General features: G+C 42.2%; 1 protein-coding gene across 1 annotated transcript in view; it reads right to left on the reverse strand.

Moving 5' to 3' along the window:
* Positions 1–1,740: 1,740 nt before the first annotated feature.
* The window catches only part of Sntb1 (syntrophin beta 1), a 233,893-nt gene continuing 210,745 nt past the window's right edge, over positions 1,741–24,888 (reverse strand). Inside the window, exons 5-7 of the mRNA XM_038341200.2 lie at positions 9,622–9,818; positions 5,921–6,111; positions 1,741–4,685 (exon numbers count right to left, since the gene is read on the reverse strand). Of these exons, the coding sequence (XP_038197128.1) occupies positions 4,593–4,685; positions 5,921–6,111; positions 9,622–9,818 (481 nt within the window). The 3' untranslated portion in view covers positions 1,741–4,592. The remainder of the gene's footprint in view (positions 4,686–5,920; positions 6,112–9,621; positions 9,819–24,888) is intronic.

Below are 24,888 nucleotides of genomic sequence, written 5' to 3' on the forward strand. Positions count from 1 at the left end.
AATTCCCTCCTCCTAATTGCGATACCCAACAGCACAGATTCCTGAAATGCCCTAGTTGAGCCCAGGTGAATACAGTAGGGATTGGATGGTGCTCGTGGCCCTTCGAGAGAACCTCAGAGGGGGGATTTTACTGACTTCATCTATGCCAACACTGACAGTTGCAAATCATTCACATGCATCAGTGTCCAGCTATTAGTGTACCTGAGTATTGTAGTGATATCATTCACATGTTGACCTTTTTCAGCTGCTAACAAATGCTGCAGAAATGATTTTTCTACCATAGTTTTTGTGCACTTGTGGAAGCAAAGCTCATAGTCAAAAGGTACGTGTTTTAAAATTTTTATAGGTTTGTCAAATTGCTCTCTAAATTATTGTCCACTATTCTTATTGGTGATTTTATCCATGCCGGTTGTGACCTTCCATTGCTAGATATCTGAGGTTTTAATCTTGAGCTTTGTTAAAAGAAGAAAACGAGGATTTTCAAATGTCCGATTAAAAGTTGCTTTTATTACATTAGTTGGTTGCTGTCAGCCTTGATTTGTCTCTGTTTCTAGGACATTCTTGTGGAAGAGAAATTGAACTTCCAGTGTTCAGGGGTCATGAGTGAAGGGTAGACAAATAGAAGTTTGGGCGTCAAGAATGAAAGACGCTTCAAACAACTCTAGCCACCCAGCAAATGAGCGGGTCTGCCTGGAGAGATAAGGACTGCTCTCCTCATCCTGGAAAATTTTCAATTTCAGACTGGATGGACAACACGGAAGTGCTTAAGGAGCGATTCCTGAGTTCACTGGCATGTGCAGCAAGGTCAGCGTAGCCCACACACAATACAGCGTCGGGGATACAGCGTCGGGGATACAGCGTCGGGGATACAGCGTCGGGGATACAGTATATGTGTGAGATGAGATGAGATGGCGTGGACTTCAAAGAAGTTTTAATTGGTGTCTGTTCAGCTTTCTGTGTCAACATATGTTAGCAGTAAATCACGCACCTTAATGTACGAAGGTGGTACTGCAGGGATACACTCTGCACAGAAACAGGCTTCACAGTTTCTAAGTCTTTTGAAACCCTGGACTCGATGGTTCTAAATCTAACCTCAATCTTGTAGAAGTTTCAATTAGTACAATGACTTCTAAATAGTCTGTTACGTTTACTGCAAGAAATTAACAGAAGCCGGGCGGCGGTGGCGCACGCCTTTAATCCCAGCACTCGGGAGGCAGAGGCAGGCGGATCTCTGTGAGTTCGAGACCAGCCTGGTCTACAAGAGCTAGTTCCAGGACAGGCTCCAAAGCTACAGAGAAACCCTGTCTCGAAAAAAAAAAAAAAAAAAAAAAAAAAAAGAAAGAAAGAAAGAAAGAAAGAAAGAAATTAACAGAAACCAGTCATAGTACAACAGAGAATTAAAGTATTTGGAGCTTGGTGCAAGGGTCACATTTTAGTTAAAAATGAGAGCCCTACTTATAGGTGAAAACCTATCTGAAGATACATTCAAATTAATTTGGCGGGAAATCCTAATATGTTGAGGAATCTGTCAACATTTGCTGCATTGGGATGGATCAACTCTGTGTGTTTTAAATGGATTCTGAGATAAAATGAACACAGGTATTGCTAGAGAAATTCTTTTACCTCATCTACACTTCTACGAGCAGTCTTGATGGGAAAGTAACATGGTCTGTGTTCACACAAACACAACCCTCTGAGACTGGTCAACCCATGATGGACTTAAAATATAAGCTTTATGCATTCGAGATCTGAGGCAAATATTTATTTAGTTTATATATAAATTGTACATGATGTTCACGGGGCTATAAACACAGGCAGATTTTTAAAAATTCAATTCAAGATACCACCCAAAAATCACTTCCACACTCATTGAAGCCATTCATTAAAAACCTCTGTCTGAGTAGTTCATAATCATAATAGTTGTATAGCTTGGTTCCTATTATTTAGCTCATATTATGAAAAAAGGCATCTCTATCCCCCAGCCTTCTTTAAAAGCCAATAGGAAGAGTAGCATGTACATATTACCAGACCACTGAATTTACCCTCCTGGCACCTGAGCAAGAATCCTTTAAGTAACATTGTTCATCTGCACTGGTTTTCATTTAGGTACAAGCATTATCAGTTCTATAATTCACAGAACAAAGAACAAAGCAAACTGGAAAAAAATTCTTCCAAATAACTAATTTGATTCATTGACCAAGACACGAGACAGACTTAGTTTGTGTCATACACATCAGCACCTAAGACAAGATGAAAAACACACTGTGTAGCCATTATTTAAAGATGATGGTTAAAATCCAAGCTGAGAAATAATAATGAATATTTGAAATTGACTCATCATAGCCACTCTGATATCATATACTTTAATTAGGAGAAAAAAGTCATTCATATACACAATTCTCTTAGTAAAGTTTTCTATTTCTTGCTAATAACACAGTTTAATTTGCTTCAGAAAATGCATTGATCTTATTCAAATATATTTTTCCTAAAATATAAATATTTAAATTAAAATTTTAAAAATGGCGAAGACCGTTTTTGTTGACTCTTACCCAGACATCAATCATTCTAAAACTTAAGCAATAAAGAAACAATGTCTGTAATTATGACCATTTTAATTTGTCTATAAATATATAATAGAATCTTTGCAACGTGAGTAATTAACTCAAACTTCATGTAGTACCGAGCACCTTAGATTACATATTGTTGAACGAAACTATTGGCATTAATATATGTCTCATGTTATTTACAATACATAAGTATAGTTCTCTTGTATAACAACATTCCAGTGATTTTTGAAAATATATAGTGTGAAACTGTGCAATATAATTTACAAATGCATCAACGCTTTCCCACAGTGTTGAAGCTGGCCTTCACTCCTCAACATTGTAAGATTAGAAACCAACCAAAAGACCATGTGCTGCGGTGGTATTTCCCAAAGCATTGTCTTCACAGAGGCTCCATTACAAAGAAGTACAAGGCATGGAACTTTCACCCCCACCTTGAAGGTTGTGATCAATGAAGACCATGATTTTTGAGGAAGCTGGCGACCCCAACAAGGGTCTCAAATGTCTTAAGTTGCTACTTAGCCAATATCTTTTGTCTCCAAGCTCCAAAATCACCTCCCCAGCGAGAACACTGTTCCGTGTCTCTTGGTGATGGTGTGGTTATATGGGATGTGCTTTGGGGAAATGATGGTTTAAAATACTCAATAAAGACGCAAATCTGAGGCTCTAACCACAGACCTTTAGGAGTTTCACTTTGCATAGGCTTCTGCTGAACTATGACCCTCCCAACACATAGGCAGAACACATAGCTTGTGGTACTGTAAAGCTAACGGGATAAAAGAACTAAAAATTCATAAATTCAATGGCTGATTTTCGGGGCATGTAAAAAGTAACTTCCAGGTCAAATAGGTGTGGTTTTTAGTGAATTAATCTTTGTTAAAAATGAGAGGTTAAAAAAAAAGCATTAAGTCTTAGTAGGCTAGATATTGCCTCAAAATATGATTGTAGAAAAATATCAGGTCGTTTTATTATTCCCCTGGAATTCCAAGATGAATGTAGGTGCTATCTGTCGATTTGATTATACTTCTGGTTCTGTGTATCTGAAACAGCATCATCAAGACTGAGAGATAATCTCGCTTACTTTGAGATGCACGTATGTGAGCACAGGCAGGAACAAAGGCCATTGAAAGGTACGTCCACTGAAAACTGGGAAATGCAGACAGTTGAACATATCAGCTATGTGACCAGCAGTTGTGTGTGTGTGTATGTGTACATGTGTGCGTAATGGCAATATTTTTTTAAAAATTGCCCAGAATTTGATTTCTGTAACAAGGGTCCCGATTGTGGCTATGAGACAGCATCCACAGTGTAGTCTCGGAATTCATCGTCAGAAAAGCTTCGCAGCAGCAACAGCCCACTTCGGCTCAGATCCTGCCAGCTTAAAGCTCAGGTCAGTATCCAATGCTTTACTTCACTTCTGCTCAGCCTATGCTAATGAGAACACTTTGGAATCACTCTATACCAACTGAGAGAGAACTCATTAAGAAAATTAAGTAACAGATGCTTCGTTCTTAAATAAAAGGCGGGTTTCTTTTTACTTCTCTTCTTTTTCTCTTTTCTTGCCTACCAATGAAAGTCAGCTCAACTTGAATCAGAAAATAAATCACAAAGAAGCACGGGATCAGTGTTGCCCGGTGGTGGGGGAGGGGGGGATAGAAGAGTAGGTGAAACTATCCATTTCTCATCTGCTCGGCCCTGGCTTACCTGGATGAACCAGTTGCCTAGAAACTGGTGTGATTGAGATCTGCATATGCTGTTGTAATGGCCGTGTCCTTGGTTGTCATTATTCGGAAGATGTGCTGTGTATATTCATTCGCCCTCACCCCCTTAGCCTTGTTCCGCTCTAAGAAGGTCTATTCTGACATCCCTTGTGGTGTTTCCGTTAGGGTGTCCCTTGTAGTTCCCGGAACTGACAGAGGAGCCTGGGATGTTATATGGGACTCCTGAGACCTGATAGCCCGGCGTGCATGCGCCATTTGCTGCACTGCCTGATGTCACACTCCTGCGGCACCTCCGTCGCCCCTCTGTTCAGGCCACCAAGCCCAGTCTTGTAATCTTGGCAGACAGAAAGGAATGGATGATGAAAACAATCGGCTTGGGGCACGAGTGAAGGTCCAGTTGCTGAAACGTGAAAAGAAGAGAGCACGGGAGATTTTTTCAGTTAATGCATGATGTAGCGTAGTGATTTTCACGTCAAGCCAATCTATACACACTTCTGACCTGGGAGTGTTAAATAGAGCAATTCTGTCCTCAAATCTTTGTTCTCAATGAGATAAGGGAATGACTCTCCAAACTTGTTCCTTCTATCTCCCATATCTATTTTTTTTCTAAAACAAGTTCTGACAAATTTACCTATAACAATTTCGTAACTACTGATGAGACCCTTCTTCACTGTCTAAACCATTTATTTTCAGTCCACAATAGTGATGTTTATGCCGACTTTTGTACAGCATGCAGCAGATTTCAACTTTCACATCTCAAGTTGTTTGGTTCTTGGTTCTGACAAGTTTTTTTTTTAATATCTAATCTTGGCCAATTTACTTAAAATTCTTCTTGGCTCTACTCTTACACAAGGTAATTAGAGTTCTGAATAAGATTCCGGATGTGAAGTGGCCTTGTGAATACAGAGCTCATGCTTAGCATCCCTGCCTCTGCCACCCTCCACTCTGGAGCCATTGTGGGCATATCCATCACGTTCCTTTGATGGTGATGGCTCAGGTGTGTGCAGTGTGGTTCCTGCACGACCCAGAGCATGCCTGTAGGAGTGTGTGCACAGGTGTGAGATGTGTGACTGTTACCTTAACCGGGAATTGGTTACCTTAGATGAATATTGCTTTATAGTAGCTCCTACCTTTGGCTCCTTGTCTGTCCCTCCCCCAACTCAGATAATGTCTAATGTCTATTCGCTGACTACCTTTAGCTTTTGGGCCCTGGCAGTGCCTACTTTGCATAGCTGCCCTCATCCCCATCACCTGACCCAACGCCAAGGTTATATCAGCTGCTCAGTGCATCTTTAAAATGAATTGTACATAGGTTAGAGCACCCGAGAATTCTTTTGATAAGAATTTAATGCTAACCTTATAAAGCATTCTTCCTCTAACCTCAAATATTTATGCCAATTTCTAATGAAAAATGAAACCAAAGGAAAGAACTTGAGATAATTGGACCTGTTTGACACCACTGAATCCAGTCCTGCTTTCTCCAGGATCAGCTACAGCAGGGGACTGCAGCCACCACCATGAGCTGTCAGCTGGAGGTGTAACAGCAGAGAGGCAGCCTAGCGTTTCCGAGCCCTCACAGGTGTGTTGCATAACGAAGCAAATGAGGTCACGTGGTCACAAGAAACCCACACTTACAATTTCCCCTTCTTTGCCTCCGAAGTCTAAATAGAGCATCCTGATTCCGTCGTCCGAAGACATTTTGAGCTTCTCATAAGGGGACTGTATGATTGTCTTGGGAAAGGCACCCTCCTGAGGCTCAGTAGATATAGAAAATCCATTGTCATAATGTATGGTCAGGCGGCATTCCTGGTTTCTGTAGGTGCAGGCTGGGGCACGGGGGAGACATGGTGGAAATCAATCCATCAATCCATTTACTCAGGTGCTTAATTATTTTAGTTTCTTCAACCCAGTGTCCACCCACAAATTTCTTATTAAAGCGAGAAAGAAAAGAACAAGGTCCCTACACTTCTTGGATTGACTTTGATGTTGTAATTTAGCAATTGTCAAGAACTGGGATTCAGCGCCTGTTTTCTGGGCTCCAGTTCTTATCTGGTCTTCTGACATGTATGTCAACAGGAAGGGTATACCAGACCTCCTATGACCAGGGAGGGGAACCTGGCTTTTCAGCCAGAAACAGCAGGTATTTTATTTTAACAAAGTAAGCGACCTCTGCATCACCATCATTAACACCACCACCTTATTATCATCTGTGTGGGTATGCACGCACATGCACGCAAGCACAGTCCTGTCTGCTATGGCTTGAAAGAGGCGAACACTCTTATTTTACTACCTTATTATGTTGCCAAAGTTCTCATATGCAACCATCATAAGAGGTCATAAGTGAGCGGTTTAAAAATAATCTACCTTTTACAAAATATTCCAAAAACTCTTTTACCAAAAGACAGGTTCTTTAATTTCCCCTAAGATTTTGGTTCCAGAAAATGCTGCTGCAGACCAGTCTGTGATGTGGTGCCTTCCATGAGGAATGCTTCTTTCTCTCACTGCCCGTGAGATGTCCAGAAGCTTTCAGGGGTGGGGGCACAAGGAACAAAAGTATAAATCTTATAAGACGACTAGGTGCCGGCTTTTACCAGAAGGCGGAAGAGTGTCGCCCTGTAGCCCTGTAAGCCTATTACCAGGACAGGGAGGGGCAGTTGCTAGAACCCTTCCTTATAAGCTCTTATTGCAAAAGGGCTACAAATGTATCCTTTAAATCTTCATCATAGATCTCTGGAAAAGCTTGTCAGTTATCAGACTGGGTTTAGTTTGCCTCATAAAACACTGTCAACAGACATCTGTAGTTCAATTGGTTCAGGCCTTGAATTTTTAAGGAAACCAGGGCATTTTCTTTGCTGGGGTGGGGCTGAGAGCAGCACCGACACATGAAGGTGCCATTAATTGAGAAGCCACTCTGTGTCACCAATAGCTCTGCCCTGCTTTCTAAATATACCGAATACAATTTCACCACTGACTTCAGAGGCAGAAATATTTCACTAAGATTAGAGGGCTTTAAAAACTAAAGCTCAGAGAGGAGACTGTCACCACCTACGATGTTTAGCTTTGAAAGTTCAAGTCCTTTCTCCTCTGTTTCATCTTCCTTTCCCCATAGCCTGGCACTCGGTGTAGAGGGCTTTGGGGCAGCACCTTGACAATGAGTTTCTCAGCCTTCTTCTCTCAGGAATAGTGACATGTAATGACATCTTGATAGGGGACACCTTCAACTTTGGGGGAAGAAATAGGATCTCGGTTGGCCACAAAATTAGGTGCCCTTTCAAATGGAGCTCTGGTGAGTACATATGCCCTTCTGTGACTTCCTCTACATATTTTTATTTTGTGCTATGAGCTCATCTTTTACAAGGTTCTTCTCTGATAGCTCGGAGTGCTCTGCCCTCTGCCACCAGCAAGGGACAACAAAGGACAGGGTCACCAAGGTAGCAATGGCTTCCCGTCCTGAGTCCTCCCTCTTGCCCATTTTCATGTCTCACACTTCCAGCACATGTACATAAGCTCGAAGCATGGTTTTATTCATGCTTCCCACGCGTATGAGCTTTAAAGCTATGTGATTAGTTATTCTGACCTAGCTGTGATGGATTTTGTTTCCAGCAGACACTGAACAGTGTCTGTCTGTGGTCTTTCCTAGGTGGAATCGGTTAACCAAAGATGTTCTCCATCGCCATGGGATAAACTAAACACATGACCATGGTAAACTAGGCTCTGATGAGAACAGAATCATTCCCCCTAGTCTCCGAGTCGCTGGAAGCAGCATCCAAGCATCAGCTGGGCTGTATTGTTCATCACTTCCACATGATCCCTTGTGAGTTTCCTTTGGCTAGTATGCCATCAGTCCTGGCATTGAGGGAGACAGTGTCTACACACTAAGTAGAACGTAAGAAACAAATAAACACAACCTCCTTTTCCCCTCAAAAAAAAAAAAAAAAAAGAGCAAATTCTTTTGGATATCCTCACTCTTTCCTAAAATCATTCCATGGAATCTGAACTTCACTGCTGCTCCACTAAGTACGTGGTTACTCTAAGCCCTTGAGTGGTTTAAGGCTTTTCCAACCCTCATGTTCACAACCTGTCCTTCTTGCCAGATACCATAGGCACCCAACTTTCAGGAATACTCCCAACAGGTCATCAGCAATGATAGGAAACATTTGAGAACACAAATTAGTTTCAAGATAATCATTCACAAACACTGATCAAGCCAGGCACAGTGGCACATGCTTCTAATCTCAGCATCTGTGAAGGTTGTCAGTTTGCGGCATGCCTGTGCTACATGGTGACTTACTATTTTTTTTTTTAAATGACATAAAAGGCACTGGTTATCTTGTGTATTCTGCACTAGAAATTCTACTACACATTTAGAAACCATTTGGAAAACCCCACCGTGTGTTTCTGTGTACCCCATCTTTAAAGCACTCTTGGGTATTTGAGAAGTGGTACCCTACTCCAGCACTCCTCAAAGAGTGGCCCCATGGCCTAGTAGCATCCCTGCTTCCTGAAACTTGACATATGAGAATTCTCATACACCACACAATCATAGGAATCTGAATCTCTGGAGGGAGGAGAGGGTCAACCATCCATGCATCTGAGTAGAATACTAGTCCAGGGAAATCTTGGTGTGTGCTTTCTGGCTGTTCTGTGGGGAGTCTCCATCCTGTAGAGCACAGTGGCACACAGTGGAGCCTGATGGACATGCCACAGGTTTACAGCATTGTGGGAAGTCGCTCTTCGGCAATTTGACCATGGAGCCCGAAAGGTGGCACAATTGAGGAGCTGTCTGTGATGATGGACTCCTTCCAGCCTGTCCCTGTCCCTTCATTCATGCCAGAGATAGAGCTCTGCTGGAGTTTTTGTCGAACTTTCCTTCTGTTCTACCTGACCCCCCTCCCCACTTAGAAGCCTTTCATTCCTATTGTTTCTCACAGACCAAGTCCCCAGTTTTGAAGTCAGTCCAGTACTAAACACTAGTCTTTAATAAAGCACTCAGATTCAGTTTCTATTCTTCATAACCAATAACCCGACTAGTTTATACCCCCAAATTCCCTTTCTTCTGGAAGTCATCTAAGGGGTCATAGGTAGGAGGATGGGAAGTGATCCTCCAAGTTACCTGCTTCTCCTTAATAAAGATGAGACGGGACATACAAGAAAAGCCTCTAGTTATATCTTAGGAGGGCAAACAGTGCCTAATTGAAAAGAATTTAACTCTCAATTTAAAGCATCATCAAAGACCAGTAATAGAAACAACCGTGAGGCCAGTGCAGGAGCAGATTCGTCTTTCCTGCATTTGTCTGTCAGCGGGACATTGGCAGCTCACAGGCAGCTGTACTCACCAGTGGTGACTTCGGTAACGAGCTCGGCTGAATTGTGGCACCCCTGCACTATGCTCCTCGTCCAATGGGAGAGGTCCCTGCCGATCTCCGCCCTGAAGAGATGTGTTTCAATTCCCTGCTTGGTGCCAGTTCGTGTTGCAAAGGACAGATCCATGGCAGCCTGTGGTGAACCTTTCCCTGGACCTGAATGGATGAGCCTTGAGAGGAAGGTTTCGGGGAGAGAGGGAGAGAAGAAGAGAGATTAGTATTAAAACGCACTTTTTTTTAGAAAAAAATCCACCCGGCACATCACCTAGGAAAAGCCCCAAACTGACGCACTGCTCTCGTTGTGGATCTCAAGTCAAAAGTGTGACTCTGCTGTGGTGTTTCCTCCCATCTTCTCCTCTTCAGTGGCAGAGTGGAGATGTAAATGATGACGAATCACCCAAGAACTGTGCATTTGGTAAACTATGCAGAAGACTCAAATAATACAATATGACTCATATGCCTCTAACTATGCTTAGTAAATAAATAGATAAATGGGTTGGAATAAAAACGATTGGAAGTCTGTGTAAAATTCTCTCCATCCCAATTCCAACGCCACACATGTGCACATTCCTGCCTGGTCACAAGAGAGGAAAATGAATCGATCGTACTAAATGGGCGTGAGACTCAGTTTGTCCCTTCTCGTCACTGGAAGGATACGACTGTGCTGAACACACCTCTGGGCATGCACGCTGTTCTGCAGACAGGCCCTACAGACAAGCAAGCAAGCGGGGACCCCACTGAAAAAACAGCAGTCTGTTTATCTGTTCAAACTGGAGAAAGAACTAGAGATGTCAGACTTCTGAGGAACAAGCAGAGGATTGCCCTTTAGTGGGTATTTATGGGCAGCTTCAGAAGTGTTGTTTTTCAACCACATGAGATTTTCACGCTGACTTGAGAGCCTCCCCTCGGCATAAGATGTGACTTCTATAGTAAATAATTGCCCGGGAGGCCAGACTTAAAACATAAGGGATCAAAGTGTGCCGAGCACCACCACTGGCTCCTACTTCGCACGGGTCCCCTGGAAACACGCTCTCTTCTGCTTGACATTTCAGCCTCCTCTTCAGAGTGCCTCTCACATCAATCATGCGCAGGGCAGGGCAGTGAGTGCAATTTCATTTCTCTCCAGGGTATGTGTATTTTTGCCCTTATCTCTTAATATGAAAAGCAATGCTTTGCTATTTGCTAGGAAAATGCCAGGTGTCTAGCCACCTATTGAGTGAGAGTTACTTTCTTAGACATAGAATGTGTTGCCTTGAGGGTTAAAATATGTGTAACAAAACCTGAAGGTTTATTTTCCCCACTATGCATAAGTAGTAGAGAATAAAAGCATCAGTGGAGGAAAGTGTATTATATCCAGGAATTCCCAGTAAGAATTCTGTGTAACTCAGAGGCACTTTTATTCATTTATAATGCTAGGGATTGGCGGGAGGAAGGGTTTGCCCAGCCACTTTGAGGGAAAAGGTTATTGGGAAGTCTGATGACCACATTCTAGTTAGGGAAGGAATCTCACTGAAGATAGTAAGGAGTCTGTGATATGCATAAAGGGAAATGGCAGTGCGTCTGGGTGGAGGAGGAGATTTAACATATACCGGCTGAGTCCGGTTTGTTCCGACAGGAGGAGGCCATTTTGGAGTGAGAAGTGAGCAAAAGTGGCTGTGTACTCAAACTCAAAGGACACTAAAGAAAAGAGGAAAACATTCTTCTAAATTCTGGTACGGGTCTTAAATAGATTGTGGTAAAAATTCATCAGAAAAAAATACCTTTTAATACATAGGTAGATATAGCCATTTATGAGAAGCAAGAAAATACATTATGTTTAAGTAGCTCAAGATGGTGTGTGTGTGTGTGTGTGTGTGTGTGTGTGTGTGTGCATCCATGTATATGGGTACATGTGTGTTCAGGTGTGTATGCAGATCAGGGGACAACTTCAGAGATGTTTTGAGGCAGGGTCTCTCACTCCCCCGGAACTCACTACACAAGCAAGAATGGCTGGCTGATAGTCCCAGGACTCCCCTGTGTCCACCCTGTTCAAGCTCTGGAATTACAAGCTTGTGTCACCGCCCCTGACTTGTCAAGGTGTTTTCTTATCCAAAGCTGTTTAAGTTTCAGTTGCCTTAAGAAATATATTCATCTATTCTCTCTTAAAATCTTAATATCCAGATTACTTGAGCACAAATGCCAGGCTGCCAGTTGAGTTGAACAGGGAACATTGGTTTGGGAGTCATAAAATCCTGTAATCAAACCCCACTGATTTTATATTCCACATATTTTAAAAGTTTTAAAGAGTCATTACACAATAAGGTAGTGTTTTGAAAATTAAATAATATTAATAGATTGTTACTTGCTCAGAAACCAGCATGTGGCTCATACTCAACCAATATTTTTATTCCTTACCCTTAGAAGTTTAATTCCTGACCCATAGGACTAGGGTAGATATGATAAAAATTTTAAAAGCATTTAGTTCAGAGTCTTGGATGTCATGGTCAGCATTCAAAAAAAAAAAACTGTTCCTTTAGGCCTTGACTGTCTTAAGTTGTTTTCATTTTCCGGTCCCTAAATGATTTCCATCAGTGACCTCATTTCCGTCACAATCAGATGCTGGTGGTACTGTATCTTACAGGTAGAAGCAAAGTGAGAAAAAGATGTGCAGTTGTCAGAAAGAGAGAGAGAAAGAGAAACGAGACAGAGAGACAGGGACAAATAGAGAGAAAAATGCATCGCAAATCATTTTTTCAAGAGAGTTTATAACATTGAAACCAATTATAACTATAAAATGCAATTAGTTAAGAAATACCCATTTGGTAGCTTTGGGGGTGAAGGGATGGATTAGACAACAGAATGTAACAGGTATAAGAAGCCCTGAACCAGGCAGACTCGTGCTGTGTACCAAAAGTACTCCGTGGGGGAAGAAAGGACAGGGAAACTCAGAGATGTGGCTACTGGAATTCTCCAGTGTTTATCCCATCACCGAATTCTCACTGAGTGAGAAGGAAAGAGGAAAATTTGATTTCTCAACACATCAAGTCTGAGTTATGCAGTATTTATATTAAAGGCCAAAAAGCCTTCCATCCAAGGAGAGCATTCAGGTATATTATGGTTTATTAAGTATGCCAATATTGGTACAGTACTGTCTTAAAACACTGAGATAAAAACACATAGCTATTTCTGGTACCTAGTGTATATACTGGAGATAAAAGGATACTTACCCTGAATTGAATTTACACGACTCCAAGTATTTACTGTGTGCATGTGTGCAAATCCTCTGGATGGAGCATTACATAGATCCGTAAGATTATTTTTATAAATATTATGTGTCAATATGGAAAGACATTTATTGTTTATGAAGTTCTAAACACACCGCTCAACTGTATGAAAAGAAAGTGTAGAAACAAGTCCACTAAAACCTCAAACAATTTTATAGGTGATTTTATTAATTTTTTAGAAAAATATTGTTCTTTTTAATATTAGATCACCCCCCCCAAGAAACAAAGACTATATAATTTTTAAAAAAACTTGAGTTGGAAATGAACCCAGATCTTTCAATTATTAGAATTAGGACTTTGTACTACTAAAAACATAGACATTCAGACTCAGCCTATTTCCAGTGTTTTGTTTGTGTGTTGGTTAATGTTAGTGGCAATTCAGTGTTGGAATATGGACTTCCTCATCTTTGTCCTCTGCATTTATTTGTGTGTGGGGTTTTTCCTATGCTGTCCATATGTAGGTGGAACACAATACACACAGGCTACAGTTGTGAAGCAAGTAAACTGCCTCCGCCCTTTAATAGAACAGAAAGTTAGGTAGGCAGAGTAGACAGAACAGAATTGTGGGAGAAAGAAAGCAGAGTCAGGCAGACGCCTCAGGCAGATGCCATAGCTCTCCTCTCCGAGATGGATGCAGGCTAAGATCCTTCCTGGTAAGCCACTACCTCGTGGTGCTACACAGATTACTAAATACGGGTTAAAGCAAGATATGAGAATTAGCCGTTAAGAGTCTGAAACTAATGGGCCAGGCAGTGTTTAAAAGAATACGGTTTCCGTGTAATTATTTCGGATAAAGCTAGCAGGGTGGCGGGAAGCAGCCCGCCACTCCCATCACAACAGTGAAGCTATACATTTGGTCTCATGGGTAGACTCACTCACCAGAGGAAGAGGCTGCTCTGCTGTCTCATTGACTGAATGATCTCAATGCTCCGCTTGACACATGATAGACGTAGACTGGATATCAGCATGGTTGAATGCTCTTCAAATGTGTTTATAATTCAAATTTAATTTCAAAATGGAAACTATGCAGGTACACAGTTGATCTAGGTTGAAGTGTTCTGAAAATTTGGGCTAAGTAAAGGGCTTCCCAACAGGTTCTTTATTTGTAGACCATTCTCAGTAACATAGCTAGATTGGGGGAACTGAATGTCAAGTAGAAATGACAGTAGATGTTAAGTCATCATCTGGGCACTGAAAAGGTGGGGCTAATACCTTCCCGACTGAGGTTTTTCTTCCCATCCTGCCAGCAGCAGCATGTTTGTACTCCTCCCAAGATTCTTCCCAAAGATCCCTTTTCCTGTTTTGCAGTCTCAGGGGAATTCAGAAATAGCTGCTATTTATCTTTCAATTATTTTACATTTTAGGTTATTTGTGTATCCTTAAAAATATGACCATCTGTCTCTTATCTGTAGCAGGAAATAAACTCGAGCAACCCAGGAAATGCTTTATCCTAAAAAGGTAACTCTTCTACCCAGCAAGGAAAACACACTGGCACCCTGAGACAGGCTTTCAGTTGTCATTTAAGCTTCCTCTGAAACTGAGCAATCCAAGGATGATTTTGTTCCTTGTTTATAAAGTGAAGATCTGGTCCCAGGGTTGGAAGCAAAACCACAACCTCCGGCAGTGTTTTACATTTTTATTAGTTAGGAACATGAATGGATAATCAAACAGCAACAGAAACCGCACAGGACCATAGAACACTGTGAGGGGAGACAACAGAGTGAAGCCCTAGGTAGAAGAGGCAGAGTGGCAAGAGTCAATGACTCGGGTTTAACCTCCAGCTCGGCTGCTTACTGGCAGGCTACTTTCTTAAACTCTCCTCAGCTCGGTTCCCTCAACTCCAGAGGAAGGATAAGAATCTTCCTACCTCACATCAGGAGTAAATAAGGTGGCGTGTGAATGCTGCATGCAGCCTTGGTCAGCCTGGAATATATTCAAGTGGCCATCTGCGCTGGCTAGTTTTGTGTCAACTTGACACAAGCTAGAGTTATCTGAAAGGAGGAAATCAGAAGAGGATGCTTCCATAAGATCCACCTGTAAGGTGTTTTCTTAATTAGTGATTGATGGGGGAGGGCCCCATCCATTCTGGTGGTCCTGGGTTCTATAAGAAAGCAGACTGAGCGAGCCAGGGGAAGCAAGCCAGGAAGCATCCCTTCATAGCTCTGCATCATCTCCTTTCTTCAGGTTCCTGTCCTGACTTCCTAACATGATGCACAGTGATGTGGAAGTGCATGGTGAATAAACCTTTTCCTCCCCAAATTTCTCCAGTCATAGTGCTTCATCACAGGAACGGGAATCCTAACCCCTAACCGGGACACTGGGACACCACCATTATCATTACGATGTAAGTTAGAGCAGGGTGGGAGTGTTTGTCTGACTACTCCCTGCTGTATCCTTAGCACCTAGCACAATTCCTGGCCAAGAGAAAACCTCAGGAAATATTACTAAGCAACTGAAAGAAGAGTCAGGCAACCAAGAGGACACCCACATCAAGAGTTGTGGCTTAACAACAGCATCTGTACACGACTTCCCCTATCCTTAGCCCCTTAACACTCAGGCCAGAAATGGCAAATGGCCATCTAAGAATTTGGCTTTGTGCTCACTTAATAGCGTACGTGGGCCTAGAGGGAATGAGGATGAATTAGTTCCTGAGGATGCCTGATAGGTACTTCTGTTTTTTCCTCTAAGTCTATCTTTAGCCACTGATGGTTTTTTAGCAGTAACTTGCTGGCTTAGAGAATTAAAGTTACCGCTTTGGATGGCAAAGTAGAAGCTCATTTTTTTTTCCAAAAAGGTGAGGCTCATTAAGATTTTCCACTAATTGACATGGATTACATACATGCATGTGTGTGTGTGCATGCATGCACACACATACACACACACATAATGGGTTCCTAGGTAAAACATTAAAAGTACCTTCAGATTACGTCACCAAGCCTGGGACTAGTGCAATCAATCGATCATCCGTCAGTAAAATGATTTCTATGTAAGCAGGAGGATTCGAGATGGTATTCCCAGGACCCCTGTAAAAGTCAGGTGTTGCTTGGCATGTCTATAGTCCATGACTGGAGAGGAGGAGACAGGAGAATCCCTAGGCCTTGGTGGCTAGTCACCATAGGTGCCCTCCTGAGAGTTGGGCTCAGTCAGAGATCCTGACTCACAAAATAAAGTGCATGCAATTAAGGAGACACTGGATGTCCACCTTCATCTTTCACAAACAGATACATATTCATGTGTACCTGTATGCACATGTGCCTGTGCACGTGCGTGCATACACCCCCCCACACACATACACACTACTTCTCATGCCCAAAGTGTATCTTAGATGAAGCTTAGACTAGATGCATGGTAAGACCACTTTCAGGCCCAAACCTTTTATTCCAGATTTGAGGAGCTTGCTTTAGGATACTGTTCTTGTAGGAGATCATGGCAAGTGTGTCTCCCTCAGCCAATGAGGGACATACTAGGCTACATATTTATTTCAGAGTCCTCAGACATGGCTCCTAGCCTGACTTCTTTTTGAGAAAAACAAATAAACAAGCAATCAAAAAAAAAAACTGTCTCATAAGGGATACTTATATACTAATTTAATTCCAGATAGGTGTTAGAGAATGTTGCATAAAATGTTCCATGTACAAACATTATTATTAATATCCTTAATTAAGGCAACAACAGTTGCAGCACACAGATTCAGCCAAATTAGGGAAATTACATATTAGGTAACTGGGTTGCTAAGCAATATTACATACTCATTTTACTTAATTGCTGTAATTAGCATCTCCCAACAGATGCTACGATGCAAACCACGGAGAGAGGGGGGGAGGGGAAGGGGAAACGGGAAGGGGAAGGGAAGAGGGTGAAAGGAAGATAGAGAAATGAGGGGGAAAGAGGGAGGAGAAAAGGAAAGGAAGAAAAAGCCACTGGTTAGATCTTTTAAAATTTCTGTTGACCCTAAGAACTTTCATCCATTGCTCACCCCAGTGAGGCCCATCAGTCCATAGACGTCTCAGAAACAGAGCAAGGGCACCATCGTTGACAAGGGTCAAATTGGGGGTGGAGAGGGGTGACCCAGGACCTCCCCACCCCCAGGAAGAGATGATGATGCATTATCTAAATTTCATTCGTCAGAATATAGTGGGGACAGTCACTCAAAACTCTCTCTTCCAGAGAGTTTGCAGTACTGAGAGATCGTGACTAAGCCATAGAGATGCACCTAACACAGGAGCATGAACGGGATGGCAGTTCAGAGCCCACTGGTGACAATTTCCCGGTATTAGCCGAGTGGAGATGAGAGAGCGCCCTCCACGCGTTTTCTCATTTGCCCGTGGCCTTTCACAGCCAGCTCTCAGAGTCAGTACGAAGAGTGAGAAGGAGAGGCTCACAAATGAAAGCTTGCACCAATGTGTTTGTTTCTACAGCACCTTCTTGAACACAGTATTTCCGAATTCACCTACATAAGGAGTCTATGTGTGGTCAACTAGATGCCTAGGATCCCATATTTACAGTTCAGAAATTGTTCTATAAGCCCGTTCTGTAAGCCTACAGGGCCCATGCTCTTTCTATCATACTAGAAGGGGGAGGGGCAAATTCCACCAGATAGAGAGAGAACAGAAAACTAAAATGAAAAAGTAAAGTTGACTTCAGGTCATCCGCGGGTTTCTTTTATTCATAGTATGCTCCTCGCCACAGCTAAACAAGACTTGTGACCTAATGGATCGTCTCATTTCAAAATAGGTCAAAGCCTTAGGAGGCTGTCTTCTAAAGTGAGCTGTCTTTTCATCATCTAACACTATTAGACATTCCGCGTCATTTCTGTTCATCTCTTAATATTGTCTTGTGCCATCTATGTTTCAATGAGTTCAACATGTGCCCCAGTGCACAGAACCCACATACCAAAGAGTTCTTTGAGAGCCTCTCCATGTAAGTCAATGCCAACTAAACTGTTCTCCTGGGCACTGAACCACGTATGATCACCTGACCAACCAGTTCTTACAACTTCTGGCTTTCTCTCTCCCACAATTTCTTTTTTCAAAAATTCTGCTACTCTGCCATCTCTTCCTATAGTTTTGGTTTTATGACTATGCATGACTCCGTTGGCATGTGGCATGTGGCATTTAGAGCTAGCCTTGTGATATGAATCTTCTACCTTTTCCCACACTTCCTGCCCTCTACAGATCAGCCAACAATTATTCTTAATCCTGGTCTTCATGTCTTAACGATATTAAGACATCAGGTATCTCCAACACAATATAATGTTTCCTTTAGGATGATGTGGGTCAAGCTACTTATCATTTGAGTGATATTTTCAGATCCTCACAATTGCTAGGGTTGTTTACTGAGCGCTCATTGGCATGTCTCAGTCTTATGTTTTATATTTACATATATAATCTCCATTATTCTTAGCAATAAGTATGGGAAACAGAAGATACCACTGTTTTATAACACAGATGAAGAAACTTGGATGTTGAGGTACGATGATCATTTCCTCAAGAACATGTAAGCGAGGCCTCCAGATTCATGGAACTCCTTTTGTCTAATGTCCAAGTCAGCCACCACTTTCAAGGCTGGGTTCATGGGTTGGAGGCTGAACTGAACTAAATAGTGAGTTTTCATTCTGTCCTGAAGAGCTCATAGTTTAGTAGACAGGAGGGCAGGAACCAGACACCAAAGAGAAGGCTAGCTCCAGATGAAGAGGCAGTGGGGAGAAAGCACACCTCGCACCTGACAATTTGACTGGGTACAATCTACAGCCTAGAGCCTTTAATCCTTCCCTGCCACCCTAGGGCAGGCCCATGGAATAAATATGCCCCATTCCCGAAGAATGAGCATGCCTTCCAGGCTGAGCATGAACACTATAGTCTGTTTCTAATTTACCATTTAACAAATGCAATTGGTCATATTCCCAGAAGCAAGAGTTTCTAAACTTTTGAAGGTTGGCCTGAGGCTACAACTACTTTTAGCATCGGAAACCAGGTTCATTCCTAAGGCAGCAACACCTACCCAGCATGCTAGGTAGCAGTGTTCCATATTCCTGGCTCCCAGGTGGCATGAAAGCAGAGAAGTGTGAGCTCATCATTTCCTCCTCTGCCTGCCCTACACCCTTCTCTCAGGCTCACAGGTCAGCAAGCAGGGCTCATAGTGGCGTCACTCTCTTTGCAAGCTTTGTGTTTCCAAACTTCTATCAGCCACTGGGACCGGGTGAGCAAAATGTCTTCATTAAATCTTCCCTAGAATGCCAGAAAAACTGTGACCGTAATCCTCACTCTCTGTAGACTCATGTGATTTACCAATTACAACAACAACAATAATAAAAATACTTCTAGTTGGGGGCTGGAGAGATGGCTCAGAGGTTAAGAGCATTGCCTGCTCTTCCAAAGGTCCTGAGTTCAATTCCCGGCAACCACATGGTGGCTCACAACCATCTGTAATGAGGTCTGGTTCCCTTTTCTGGCCTGCAGACATACACACAGACAGAATATTGTATACATAAAAAATAAATAAATAAAAAATACTTCTAGTGCCTATGGATTAGTGGACCTTTAAAAGATATTCAGCAGTCTCAAACAAACTTTAGCTAAGCAAAATATACTTTCTCAGGGACTCATAAAAAGTAGAGAGGCGAGAATAACTAAAATTACAGCATGATCGCAAAAGTCCTGAGTGTGTTGTTGTAAATCAGAGGCACCTTGTAAATTCCCCAAGCCCAGAGAAGCCACAGAAGCTTGTCAGTGGGAGAGATGGCTGATTGTAAACTCTACGTGGTGATACATGCTATGGGCCCTTCTGATACCACTACTATGAAAAGCAATCAAGTTTTCATATCTATCTGCCTCTCTCTCTTATCTATCATCTATCTATCTATCTATCTATCTATCTATCTATCTATCTATCTATCTATCATCTATCTATCTATCATCTATCTGTCTGTCTATCTATCTATCTATCTATCTATCTATCTCTATCTATCTATCTCTATCTATCATCTATCTATCTATCTATCTATCTATCTATCTATCATCTATCTATCTATCTATCTATCTATCTATCTATCTATCATCTATCTATCTATCTATCATCTATCTATCTATCTATCTATCTATCATCTATCTATCTATCTATCTATCTATCTATCTATCTATCTATCATCTGTCTCTAATTATCTATGCCTGGGCCTTTAAAAAACTCAACCAAGCTGGGCGGTAGTGGCGCATGCCTTTAATCCCAGCACTCAGGAAGCAGAGGCAGGCGGATCTCTGTGAGTTCGAGACCAGCCTGGCTGGGCTACAAGAGCTAGTTCCAGGACAGGCTCCAAAGCTACAGAGAAACCCTATCTCAAAAAACGAAAAACAAAAAACAAACAAAAACTCAACCAAATAAATCAGTAGTGAAGTAGGCGAAGAAGTAACTCAGTTTAGAAGAAACCACTTTCCTATTGGCTGTGGTGCCAGCTAGTAGACAGCACCTGTGACAATCTGAACAAAGCTCCCCAGCACCGCTAAGGGGAAGAGAGGCACCTGGCAGTGACTTGTGCCAGACATGTTAAATAAGGCTGTTCAGGTCATTGCTCTGAGCAAAGTGGTGAATGCATGAATGCATGCATGCATGAATGCATGAACTGTGCACCATCTTCAATTCACACGCTGAAGTTTTCACTGCCTTAGTATGATCGACCACATTTTGGACTAGGATTTCTGAGGAGCTACTTCAGGTAAATATGGTCATAAAGAATGGGGTCCCAATCCTCGTATGGAGAGACACCGAGGAACTGGCACCGTCCCCAGATGTGTACCAAGAAAGAGGCTGAGTGAGGGAGGACACTGAAAGAAGATAGCTGTCCTAACCCAGGAAGAGAAAGGTCACCAGAAACGACTGCACTGACACCCTCCCTCCCCCCACTGTCCTCCTTCCCAGACTTCCAGCCTCTGGGATTCTCAGAGAATGAGTTTCTATTGTTTATTTCTCCAGGTTAACTGCAGGTTGAAGACTCCTTATTCAAAACTCAAGACTCAGCTTTGTGAGCACTAACATGCCACAAATAGAAAATTAAACAGGGCTTGACTATGACATCCTGAGTTTAAACCCAGGTCTGTCAAACCATTTACCTCTTTGTCAGAAAATATAACTGGTTCGTGAAAGTATTTGAAAGACACTTTTCATTTTTATCATTCATTATTTTCAGTCAGCGTGCAAGACAGCAGGCTCCTCTGTGCCCTTGTGTGCGCATCCTCGAGACCTGCTCTAAATCACCCATGCTGCTCCTCTATCCCAGTCTCTCCTCCACTCTGAATGCTCCTGTTTTCTTCCCAAATGATCAAATCTAAACTCTGCGTCTGAGAAGATAAAGAAATATTTTTTACTTTGCGTTTGCTTACTTTTTACTCCTTTGATAATTAGCTTTTAAAAGATGTCATGGATGGTGCTATGGTGACCGGCCACCTGCACAGCTTAGTTGGTCACGAGTTTGCAGTGCTTTTGAAAGGTAGCAATATACTTGTGGGCGCCAAGTAAAGGAAGGGTGAAAAATAGTGTTTGAGCACTTCCTATGTGTCAATCCTACTCTAAGAAATTCGCATTGCTGTAATGATCACCGCAGCCAATCAGGTGGGTGTAGACAGTGCTTCTCGTATTACAGACAAATAATGTAAGGCAAAATGAGAAGGCATTTGCTTAGAAGGACAAAGCTGGCATTTGGAGCCAGGTTGTAAACTTCTAGAATCTGTGGCCTGGAAGGAGCGTCGGTGTGATGAGAGGATACACAACAATTCCTAGAGAGCCAAGAAAGATTGCAAACACCAACAGAAACGGGCTTAATACCACCCGCAACTACATGTTCCCTTCACACTGGGGCCCAAGGCACTGCTTTCTCTCTTTAGGTGGAGTGACAGGAAGTGCAGGATTAAGTTGTCATGACAGTTCCTAATTAAGGATGCGTCGTGACCAGTTGTCACATGTTCCTGTTATCATGCCTACCCGCAGGATGGACTGTCTGTTCTCAAACTGTAAGCCAGAATAAACCATTCTTATCTAATATTTGGTCACAAGAAGAAAGAAGCATCTGATGCAGGAGGTAAACAAAGATGGATAAGAAGTTAGCGAAGCAGTCTGCATTTCCAAGCTGGGGTAGTGTCTACAAGGAAGGACCCTGTTTCCCTACCACTCCCAGAAATGATTCTGCTGAGAACCTGAAAACCTCAGCCCAGCTTCCCCCACCCCCGAGTCCCCCTTCACCTCTAAGAGTCTGTTTTGTGTACAATCAGAGAACAGCTCCAGTTACAGCTGGAGGGAACCCTGACTTCCATGGCTCATTGGGAAGCCCTGCATGGATTTGCATAGAGGCACCATCTTCTGTGTCAACGGGGAGGGGAAAGGCCTTTGTTTTCATTGTCTGGTTTATGAAAGTCTTCACATGGAGTTTCCAGAGAGAAGCTGAACAGGGTAAATGACCTACAGCGGCTGGTAGCCAAAGCGAAAGTCTATTAAAAACCTATTTCTCCAAAGCACATTGCCCCATGGGCTTTAGAGAACAGACAACCCACCGAGTGCATTTAGCAAATGAGGGCTCTGAGAGACAGGAGGGTTGGTTAGCCTGGAGGAAGGCACTGTTCTGGAAGGAGAGAGGCTAAGATGGAAATTCTCAGCTCTTACTTTTCCAGACTACCACTCAGGACTTGGAAGAGGATGCCGCTGCGATGCCCTTTGACCCCCTTTCATGACCTGGCTGGTAGCAATGGTGCTGCAATGAGAGCCATCTCTTCTAGATACTAGGGTTAATTCCTTTAAATCCATCTCCAGGAGTGAGATTGCTAGGTAGCTATATTTTAACTTCTAGAGGATTCTCCACACTTTTGCATAGTGACTGCCTCACTTTGCAAACCCAGAAATAGTAAGCAAGGGCTCCTTATGCCCACATTAAAAAAAACAGTATTTTTTAAAAAAATTATACTTTTTTAATAATAGCCATCTAAAGGATGTGAGGGAATATATATGTGTGATTTGCATTTCTCCAAGGATTAGTGATGTTGAGCTGTTTCTACACAAAACTGTTGTTTATTTGTATATCTTCTGAGAACTGTTTCATTGGGTCCATAGCCCAATTTCTAATCAAGGCGCATGCACACACGCACTTGTGTGTGTGTATGTGTGATGCTGTTGAGATGTAGGACCTCCTTGTATGTTCTGAATTCTGTCACCCTTTTGTCAGATACATGATTTTCAAATCTTTCCCCACATCCTGTTGGCTTCCTTTTTATTTTGTCGTTTCCTTTGCCATTTGGAAGCTCTTTAGCTTATTATAATCCTGTTTATCTATTTTTCTTTTTATTGTTTGTGCTTTTTTTGTGTCATATCCAAAAAATATTGCTAAGTCCATGTCAAGAAGGTTTTCTTCTAGGGGTTTCTTGATTTTAGATTTTACTTTTAAATATGCTCCTAATCTATTTTGAGTTGATTTTTCTATGTGGTTTGAGATAAGGGACCAATTTCAATCTTTTGCATATGTATGTCCAATTTTCCCAGAAACATTTATTAAAGTGATCTTTCTTTCCCCGTATGTCTTCTATTATTGGTATCCTTGCCAAAGATCAAACGGGTGGATCTATTTCTCCATTGTCTTTCATAAGTATGCATACTATTGGGTCAGTATCATTTGCTTTCGGTTACCACTAGCTTAATTATGTACTTGAATTCAGCAAATATAAGGTCTCCAACTGCTCCTCTATAAGGAAAATGTAATATGATGTGTAGTGATATTTTATTTGTATCTTAATGAATAAAGCTTGCATGAAGGTCAGTGCAAAGCAGCCATACAGGTCAGGCAGTGTTGGCACACACCTTTAATTTTGGCAGCCACACTAGTTAGTGACAGAGGCCAGGCGGTGTTGGTGTTGGTGCACGCCTCTAATCCAGCACTAGAGAGGAATATAAGGCGGGATGTGACAGGAACTTGCAATCTTTCAGTCTGAAGATTTCAAAGAGGTAAGAGCTCTCTAGTGGCTTGGCTGCTTTTGCTTTTCTGATTTTCAGGTTGAACCCCAATGTCTGTCTCTGGGTTTTTATTATTCATGCTACAGTGATATGATGTGATATGGTGTGTGTGTATGTGTGTGTGTGTGTGTGTGTACATAATTGAATGTTATTCTTTTAAAAAAAGAAAATCCAGCTAAGTAGAATAAGTCAGAAAAGGGACAGATACTCCATGATTCAACTTACGTGGAGACTCTAAAATGTCAAATTCATAGAGTCTAATGATTATTACCAGGAACTAAAGAGAGGAAGAAACTGGTAGTTGTTGGTCAAAGGGCACCTGGTTTCCCTGATGCAAAATAAAGAGGACAGGGGGTTCTTTCGAGGTGGTGAATATGCACTATGGTACTGACTGTAATGATGGTTTTAAGAATGTGAGCATCCCTCTGCATTCACCCAATTACATACCTTACATACACAGCTTCTTGTGTGTCAATCACAGCCTGGTAAGTCAGTCTAAGAAAAGTTGTAAAGCATGTGGATAGCTAGTATACAGCAAAGATGCCAAGGAACAGAATGAGCTGGTGCTATTTCCACAGCAACATCACACACACCACGAGGAACTTACTTGAGGGAAACTCTCGCAAATATAATGGGCATTGGCACGGGCTCTTTGCTGTGTTGTCAAGTGAAGACCCTTGCTTGATGAGTACATTTGGACCCCAGGACTGGAAACACATACATCGAGTTTATTTCCTAGGGGATAGGATGGGTATCCAGGAAAAATTTCAGTCTGGGATGTCACACAAATAATTTGGTGCCTTAAGGACAGACGGTAGTCTGCTGTTTCCATGCTGCTTTGTTTAATAACAGTAACTTACCTGGCTAAATATGTACCAACATTCTTAAGGCGCTTTCAGCCATGGCCATACCATTAGGCAACACTAGAATGTGTTGAAATGATCCCAATTGATTAAAACACTATCAAACTCGCAACACATCACCCAAACCCACG

This window comes from Arvicola amphibius, chromosome 9 (assembly GCF_903992535.2).
Source record: "Arvicola amphibius chromosome 9, mArvAmp1.2, whole genome shotgun sequence".
Classification (NCBI taxonomy): Eukaryota; Metazoa; Chordata; class Mammalia; order Rodentia; family Cricetidae; genus Arvicola; species Arvicola amphibius.